This window comes from Pyrus communis, chromosome 5, assembly GCF_041283825.1.
Source record: "Pyrus communis isolate YQ-2024b chromosome 5, ASM4128382v1, whole genome shotgun sequence".
In the NCBI taxonomy this organism is placed as follows: domain Eukaryota; kingdom Viridiplantae; phylum Streptophyta; class Magnoliopsida; order Rosales; family Rosaceae; genus Pyrus; species Pyrus communis.
The window spans coordinates 6,143,729-6,153,580 of record NC_142569.1 but is presented as its reverse complement, the minus strand read 5'-3'; the positions used below and the strand labels follow the sequence as shown (position 1 = coordinate 6,153,580).

General features: G+C 36.8%; 1 protein-coding gene across 1 annotated transcript; it reads left to right on the top strand.

Moving 5' to 3' along the window:
- Positions 1-6,906: 6,906 nt before the first annotated feature.
- On the top strand, positions 6,907-7,827 carry LOC137724638 (uncharacterized). Its single transcript, XM_068463386.1, has one exon. The coding sequence runs from the start codon at positions 6,907-6,909 to the stop codon at positions 7,825-7,827; it is 921 nt and encodes a 306-aa protein (XP_068319487.1).
- Positions 7,828-9,852: the final 2,025 nt, after the last annotated feature.

Genomic DNA, 9,852 nt, shown 5'->3' with positions numbered 1-9,852 from the left:
TTATTTTTTCTATTCTTAATGTAAATTCTATAGAGACCGATTTTATTATGTGAATTCAGCTGCTTTAATTGGTTTATGAAAGGTTACTTCTAGCATGATCTAAAATGATTCATTTATTTCAAATATTTGACTTTCCTTTTATCAATTTACGCATATAAATACATTTAAAACATGTAAGTCGCGCGTAACACGCCGTAATTCAAAAAATGCCTTCTAGTAATTGAAAAATGATCATATGCCCTTGACTCGTGTCCTTTTTCTAGTAAGACCCGGCCACTTTTCAATTGTACATCTTATATACAAGCTATGATAGCAAAATTTCACCGCTTATTTGACATAATTGTAGTTACAAAACAAATTAAATACATTTGGGTAAGGCTAGCCATGTGCCCAATAGGGTGGGGGAGGTTGGTCAATGAACCTTCGATGCCTAAGTAAGTAATTAAGCCAGTTTTTGGGAAAAGAAAAGAAGATTTAGGGTTGAGTTGTGTTGTGTTGTACTTAAAATCAAACGTACCAATATAATTAAATGTATCCCTAATCAAACATACCAATATAATTGAGCATATCTCTAATATCATTGTAGTAGAAAATATTTAATAAAATTATCAAAAGAACAGATGTTAATCAACAAAATAAAATCCCGAGACACTTATATCAAAACATCCGAAGTAAAAAACTTGAGAATCCTCAAAAGTGATATAGGAGAGCAGTTCTGTTTTGAGCGCATTGATACTCGACTCATATGCACCGCCAAATGTTCGGGCCTCGAGTTAATTTAAAAGTTTATTGAAAAATGGTCCGCTGGGTTTCACGTGGATTTGGGCAGTAGTTGGGTTGAGAGCTCCACCAATTGGAGTCTGGGCTAAAAGCCATGCAAAATTGGGGCCGATTATTCGATAAAAGGGTGGGCAATAATTACGGATATGGACAACTGCGATTATTCATCTATTTAAAATTCATTTAAATAAATAAACAGTTATAATGTAACTATTTACGTGTGAAATTTAAATAGGTGATGATGGGTGTAACTATTTATTCGTTTCATGATGAAACCCAAAATTTTGGTTTTAACATCTCCATTAGAGAATGCATTATTATGTTCTATTTCTTTTGTTTTTATGAATGCAAAGAAAGAATTAATTTTGTATTTTTATCCCTAATAACCAGATATTGTGCTTGGAATATCTTGCTTAAGAGTGTTATACTTATCATATTTTTTTATATTACATTTGTACTACATCTTTGATAGAGGTAAGAATCACACTTGCTTATGAATTTCTCTTAAGGCAAACCCAAAGCACAGCTAGATATTTTGGTATCACCAGAAGAGATAAAAATAATAATAATAAAAAAAAAAAAATCCCCAAGGGGACAGTCAATTTAAAATTTTAAATATAAATCACATTTTTTAACGACTGCAAAAAGTTTTTCAAAACCAAATGCTCCTATCTCTCGGTAAAAATTGTGTGAATGTGCAATTATGCTTTGGATGCTTCGGCATAAAATAGATTGACCCGGTTCCCGTTCTTTTTCCGTGCACGCGCTTTATATCTCCAACACATAAGGAAGGATGCGTTGGGAAGGAAGTAGCCCCACCCTTTATCTGGCCAATCATTCCGCTGCCATCTTTCTTTTTTCAAATAACAAAAAACGTTGTTAATAAAAAGGGTAAATTACACTTTACCCCCTTAAGTTTGGGGTTTATTGCAATCTCATACAACTCTTTAAAACATTTCACTCTCATACATTACATATTATTTTATTTCAAGATAATACCTCTGTTAAATTCTCTATTCATTGGTCTGTTAAAGGCTGACGTGGCAGTCATGGACCCATACCACGTCAACCAACTCCCTCCATAACTTGCACATGTATATATCCATTTACCACGTCATGCCAACTCAGCAAAAAGTGCCACGTGGGCAAAAATTCAAATTTCCCACTGAAATATGATTTTTTTTCACAATTTTATTTTATTTTTTAAAAGTTTCCCGCCCTTTTTTTTTTTTTTTTTGTGGTAAATTCCTATTTATTTATAGGTTTTGGCAGCTAATTATGAAAAAATGCACAGAAATGCATTCCAATCCGCAGAAATGCATATTCCCACAAAATTCAACCTGCTAATCAATGAATAGGCACAAATGCATTCCAATATCCAAATAGGAAACCAAATTAGCATTATATCATAAGAGTTCAATTGCAAATAACAAGCATGTTCCATATATTGGCAACCAAAGCTAACATCTAGGACTTCAACTGGAAATAATAGTTCCTAACAAGGTAGCATGTTCCCAAAAACATATCCAGCCACTAGCTAAGCATCCCTAAATATCAGTTCCTAAGCAAAATATCGAGCCACTATCGAATTTCTAGCTACTGCCAATATTCACAAAAAATTCCAGCCACTAGGTGAGCAAAATAATAGTTCCTAGCTGCTGCCAACATTCTCAAAAAAAAAGTCCAACCACTACCTATGCAAAATAACAGTTCCTAGTGGCTGCCAACATTCACAAAAAATCCAATTTCTTCTTGTATACCAACATTTTTCACTTTTTTGGTTGCCTTGTTTTTATTTTCTTCGTTCCTTCATTTGTTGGAACCTTTGAATTACCTCTTGCAGTTGTGCTTAATGGCTACCATTGTTCAGTACAACAATATCCACATCTGCAACAACAACAAAAACAACATGCAATGTTCAACATACAAAAGAATCCCTAAGTCATCACGATATAGGCCACAAGTTCATTTACAAACCCTAACTCAATAAAACAAGTGGAACATTTCTTACCTTGGGTTTCCTTCCCCTTTTTCCTTGGTTCACCACTTGGATTACTGGATGTAGCTCCATGTGCAGAACTTGATGCCTAAAACAAATTAAAGGATTTCAAGATTTACAAAGTGTTAAATCAACTTAGAAATCATATAACATTGTAAAGGGTTATATGTCACCTATTGACTTGTAGGAAGATGCCTGTGATGAGTCCTGGTATTGTGGCCCTCTTTTTTACATATCCAACATTTGAGGGTCCCTTGGCTTTTTCTTAAGAGCTGATGTGTCTATGGAATATCTCCACTTCTGTTAGTGGCATCAATTCGTCTTGGACCAGCTTCTTTCTCCCTTTCTGCAACCTCTTTGTTTCTCTTCTTCTTAGGTCTTTTAGGTTGTCTAGTATATAGAGGAGACTGGATCGGTGGATTCTCAGTAACCTCCCAATAGACATCTCATTCATTGGCTAGATCAAGTAAGAATATATTTCCAAGTACATGGCCTTGAAATAACAAACATCCACATAGGCATCAAGCTTCTTCATCTTGTAATTAATGGTAGCAATGGCATGGTTGCATGGTATGCCTGTAAGGTCATATTTTCGACATGAACATGTACGTTCAGTCAAATCAACAACATATTGGTCACCTCCTCCAGCATCCACTTAGAATTTAGTCCTACCAGACCATTGAGCAAAGCACCGACCACTCTCATTCTTTGTGACATGCCTGACCTTGATATCCTCAAAACACCAGGGTAGGCATGTACTGGCTGACACCCGATGTTGACAATGTGGAAACGTGTAAACTTAACTATAATGTAAAAATATGAAGAAAGAATGAACTTAAAATAAAACACATAAACTTAACTATAATGAATATGCAAATGTGGAAACATGTTCAGAGCATTGATAGGTGCATTATTGATGCGAAACTTATGTGACACACAAATTAAACCCTATTTGTGACAATTGTAGTAATGATGTAAGTGGGGATCGTTCTAACCGGGGATTAACTAGGGGTGCTAATCTAATTTGAATTGACTCAAAAACATAAAAACTAAACGTAAAGACTCTTAACAAGACTACTATGACTCAGAACAGCTTTGAAACACTCAAACTGCCTAAAACAATCAAATTGACTCAAACAGAAACTAGAACTTGATTTGGACGAATTTGAAAGTGTTTATGACTCCAAATGCTTAAAGACACAAAATAAACAGATTTGAATTACTAAGACTCAACAAAATATGGGGGGATTGTGTTTGGACGAGATTAAATTAAATGGACAGATTATAATTAAAACAGATTGTAAAACAAATTGTGATGAAATTCCAACATAAAAAAACCCTAATTTAAATCGAAGAAAACCCAAATTTTAGTACCACAAGGTACAAATTTCAATTCCCCAAATTTCAGGACTACACAACACATATAAGGTATATGTCTCAGGACCACTCAAGACCACTAAGCACCTGAAGGCCAAATTTATACAAATTTAAGTGTGTGTGTGTATATATATATAATAAAATTAAAAATTAAAAATTAAAAACAAAGAAACAAACAAAAACCCAAATTTATACTGATGAAAACCCAAATTTCAGGACCACACAACACATAAAAGGCAAAGACCAACATAAAAAAAAACATATTTAGGACTACAAAGCACAAATTTTAGCATTAAAAAAAAAGGTGTGTTTTCTAACTTATCCATCACAAGGCACCAAAAACAAACATAACTCACAAGCTTTTTTTCGACATGATTAAACAAAGACAAAACCCCACCATTAACTGACAGTACAGTATCAAACAAACACCAAACCCCAACATTTTCGAACCATCCAAGCCATTTAAAAATACAAAATAAAGAACTGAAAAACCACTTACCGTATGTTGGGAATGGATCTAACGGATCCTCTGTTCTTTCCCAAGTCATTTTGAACCTAAAAATCCTTCACTTCGAACCACGAGATAATCGCTGTAATCGGGGGTTGGTTGTGAGTTCTGGGTTACGAGTAACGGGTTATGGATTGTTTAAGGTAGTGGCTACGACGACAAAAGGGTATAGACGGCGCTAGGGTTTCGGCGACGGCACCAAGGTCTCGACGTCAACGCTAGGGTTTCACGGGTTTCAAGCTTCTGGATTTTGGGTTTAGGAATGGTGTGCTCGATGACAGTGGGAGGTGTGTTTGTTTACGGGATGGACAATGGGTTATAGAATCAATGAAGTTTTTTAATTTTAAATTTGCCATGTTGTTAGTCCACGTGGGCTATTAAATTCTACGTGTTCAAGTTTTGGCAGTAGAACTGGGCCACGTGGTAGGGTCCACAATTGCCACGTCAGTTTTTAACGGACCAATGGATGGAAAATCTAATGGAGATACTATGTTGAAATAAAATAGTACTTAATGTATGGAAGTGAAATGTTTTGAAGATGTTGTATGAGATTAAAATAGACTCTAAATCTGAGAGAGTAAAGTATAATTTAGCCTAATAAAAAAGATAAAACAAATAAAAATGAAGTTGTTAGCAATTATTTTTTAATAATTCAAGCTATTCAATAATACGAAAAATAAACGAACAATAAATACTATTAAAGACTTGAGCCTTCTTTTGGGAGGAAGTGGTCTTGTCTAGACAATGGAAAGAAGCAATGGCCATGTGACTAATAAGTCCAAAGTAAATGACGAATACTGAAAATAGGAAAGTACAGCTATGCAGTACCTAATTATATATATTTGGCAGAAAATCTAAGCAAAGCCATAAGATAGGTTTGGTTGGAGTCTAGGGTTTGGAGTCCTTGGTGCCCAAGGAAAAGTAAAATAAAAAGGCCAACAAGCTAGCAAGGCCTCCAAATCCAGTCCAAAACAAAACAAAACAAAAAGAGAGAGAGAAAGATGCAGAGAGCAGTAGTGCAAGTGACTAGCATCTCGGCTTTGAAAGTATGCCCAAACCATGCCGGAAAAATCACACAACTCACAAGAAAACTCATTCCTCCTTTTCCTCCCACAACTTCTTCACCACAATTGCCAAACCCCTGCGTTGATCTCTACTTCCGAAGCCCCTTGGAGGGACCATACTTTGACTCCCGGTCGATTTCCGAATACCAGCAAACGTTGGTGCAGAAACTATTGCCGCAGGCCTGGTCCCATGATCCCCTAACTACCCTCAAGCTCATTTTTCACCTCCCAGACGAACCCTTCTACGCGGCCGCTGTTTGGCTCCACCACAACCACCCCAAGACCCTTGCCTGCAACCTCCTGCCTATTGCAGACAACGGGGGGAATTGCCAGTGTCTTCGAAATTCTTTCCCGGCTAGACGCAGGCCACTCAGTTGATGACTACCCTTGGACTTGGACGAGGATGCTGTACAACATTAGCCGCCAGCAGAATTTATGTGCTAATCCCTTTGTGTTCCGTAGTAGTCGGGTAGAGACAACCAAGAAGAAAGCCAGCGCCTTGTTGAAGAGAAGGAAGACCATCGCCATGGATAACAAGGTCGCTGAGAGGTATGATCGCGATCCACATTATCGGTTCTTGCACGACCGGGTTTCGGACCTTATTGCCGAGTGCTTGAAGTATGATATTCAGGAACTGAACAAGCTTAAGCACAAGCAGCAGTAGCAGGGCGAGGAGGGGCAGGATGTTGAATAAGAAGAGTATCCAAGATAACTTTAATGATCCTAAGAAGAAGAAAATAGAGCACACTCTTAAAGAAAGCTCACAAAACAAACTAATTAGCAAAGCTTTTCTTATTTAGCTCTAGGCTTTGTTTTTTTCTTGGATGATTTACAATGCTTGAGGACTTGGGTATTTATAGCAAACCAAATGAAAGCTACACCACACACTTACTTCACCTACAACATCCACCTACTTCACCTACAACCTCCACTTACTTCACCAACCTCACACACTTACTTCACCTACAACATCCACCTACTTCACCTACAATTGACATTGATTCTCAACACAAGAGGTGTTGGAGTTGAAGATAACGAGTGCCGCTTCATATTGCCCTTCCAGACCCAACTCCTCCAAGGCCCCACGCCCCACGGGTCTGCTGTATGAAAGCATTGCGAGAAAATTTCCGCTGGGGATACGGCTGAGAAAGGAGGTTTTGGTGCCGTTGAGACAAGCCATGGCGTCAAGGAAGTCAGTCCAAGATGATGCCAACCCGTGGGGTTATGTTTTTCATCCGTTCCCTCGCACTGAGTGTCCCATTTTCAAGTATATGCTGGAGCTGAACGAAGCCATTGCCGCCAAGTCCAAGTCTGTGCCCGAGTTGATTGAGACCGGTGTTGTGCTTCCACACCAAATCCTAAGATATGCTTGGAAATTCGAGCAAGCCGCCGAGCTTCTGTGGGAGAGAATGGTGGAGGACTTGCACCAGAAGCAGGGGAAGCTCAACAACTGCTTGGTTGTGTGTAATGTGGACAAATCCTCCTGGTTCTGCAGCGAGGCTGGGCCTCTGGGGCTGTTGGTGTCTCAGCTGAATAGCCAGGATCCATGGAAAGGAAAGGTGGTGAGTTACACTCGAAACCCTCGGATGCATTTGATACCACCGACCAAAGATCTTAGGTCCAAGTGCAAATTTATGGGGAGTTGGGAGGAGAAGGACTGGTGGGACAAGGACTGGGAGAAGGAGGTTGATGTGGTGAAGGTGGTGTTTGATTTGATTCTGGAAGTCGCCGTGAAAGAGAATGTGAAGCCAGAGCAGATGATCAACAAGGTGTTTATGTTTAAAGAGAAATACAGACATAAAGACATTACTTGGAGTGGAATTAGGAGCTCAATATTTTGTGCTTACAAAGAAATACAGAGGAGGTTTGAGGCCAAGGGGTATAAAGTGCCACACTTGATGATTTGGAGTATGAACGATCGCATGAATCCATTGGGGCTGCCTGAGTGTAGCGCAGAACAAGGGGTGACGTTGTTGCGTGGCTTCTCCGACAACCTGGTCAAGTCCTTCTTGGACAACGATGGGGAAGTCGGTCCAGAAGAGATCATGGAAGCAGCCATCTCCAACGAAAAGTATCAAGCTCTGGCCGTAGTCGACTGAGTGGGTAAACCCCTATAATTATCTATCTATTTAAGTCATGGTAGTTATTAGTTTGGTTACTGATCTGATCGTGTGAGTTGCTTACTTTATGGAACATCCAGATTCCAAACAAGTAGTTATAACTTTGGTTGTGGAACTGATTAGTCTGTTTGCACTGGTAGTGATTTATTATGTGAGGTGAGATTTGCAATTGCAACTACGTTACACGATGCCACTCTGCAGGCTTTATTTGTATTCTGCTCGACAAACTAAGCGGAATCGAATGTTCCTTTGGTAGAGCAGCATCCCAGGTTCTGCTTTGGTTGTAAAGGATATAGAAAGAAAGCAGTTATCGAGATCATCAAACAATAGACTATACTAGTAAAAGATAACAATCATACGAAGAGATCCATTCTTGCCCTTTCGAAGCTTGTTACAATGCTTCCTTCGCTTTCCCACAACCCTTGCCAATCCTTAACCCAGTAGCTACAACAGAAGACAAAGTTTAATCCAATATCCTCATCAATCATTGTAATGATTTGACGTGTTGGATGGTCAACTCACCTAACCCAACTTTCACAATTCTGATTTGGGTTGAGTTCGGACTCATGCGGGTTTGGTTGGACTCGGGTTTTAATTGGGTTTAAAGTCTTATTCTTGTTGGATTTGGCTTCGTCCAATTTTATCGAGATCAATCTTATAATACCTTATATTTTTCTAATTTTGAACCAAACAACATCAATATTAGTTAAAATTCTATTTACTCATCATCATCCGGAGAAAAATTAAAGCATACAACTTCCAGAAATATATCAAACAACCACCTTTATTCTTCATTTACGTTTTATCTACTTTGAAAGATATGTGAATTTGCCGACCTTTTTGAATCTTGACCAGGTTATTTGTTGGAAGCAGACGGTGGAGAGAAAATTAAGAATATTAAAGCCAAAATTCTTATATTGTAATTCATATAAACAAGGAAAATCAACATAGAAAAGTTTCAAAGAAACCCTGAAATAAGTAAAATCCGTTGAGAAAATCGACACTATTTATACTGTTAATTAAGAGAACACCATTTGTAATGACATTTTATTTTTAATCATGCCCTTATTTAGTAAATGAGAAATGCTAAGGAGAGTTTCTAAAAGTAGGACTTTCTGTAGACTATCCGCCATCTCATATTTTTCGCATAATTATTTATAATATTGGTACAAAAATTGTGTCAAAAACATGAGGTGACAGAGAGTCTAAAAATTTTCACTTTTGAAATGGTATCCTTAGTATTTCTCTTAATAAATAACAATTTAACCATTACAAATATTAATGTCAAATTACTAAATTTCAAATGCCAAAAACATGAGGTGATAATATATCTCATCATTCAGACAAAAAAAAAAAAAAAAAAAAAGCTCAAGAAACGCATCTTATGTGGGAAATTGCTAGTACCAATAAAAACAAGCCTCTTCCCAGTTTCGCGTGATAATTGACTCTTTTAAATTTTATTTATTTTTTAGTAGATTTTTAATTGTTTATTAAAAAAACTTAGTTTACAATATTATTTATCTAAACTACATATTAATAAAATTATATTTGTTAAAGGTGAAAAAATAATTTAATCTTCTATCACAAAATAGAATCTGACAGTAATGTAATTTCGCACAAATCAAATTTTACATTTTTTGTAAGTCTCATCTACATATAATTCTAACATACCTCTAATTTAAAAATAAAAAATAAAAAATAAAGATCAAAACATCTTTCCCCTCTCTTTCTTATATAAAAATAAAAGAAATGTGTGGACATATGCTAGTAATAAATTCATAAAAGGGTTGGCTAGCTTCTTTACATGGGGTGAAGTTGTTCTTTTTGAACTTTTATTTGAACATTATTTTACTACTTTGCACTAATTTAATTAAATTTTCTTTTTTACTTTTTAAAAGTTAGCATTACCAATGTTTCATCAAATTTACGTTCCCTTATTTACCAATGATTCACCATTTAATCTCTCCATCTATATATTGAAATTCCAACAGGATTCTCTCTAGA

Bases quoted from the DNA above. Each gene is read 5' to 3' on its own strand.
- LOC137724638 (XM_068463386.1), top strand. From the start codon at position 6,907: ATGGCGTCAAGGAAGTCAGTCCAAGATGATGCCAACCCGTGGGGTTAT.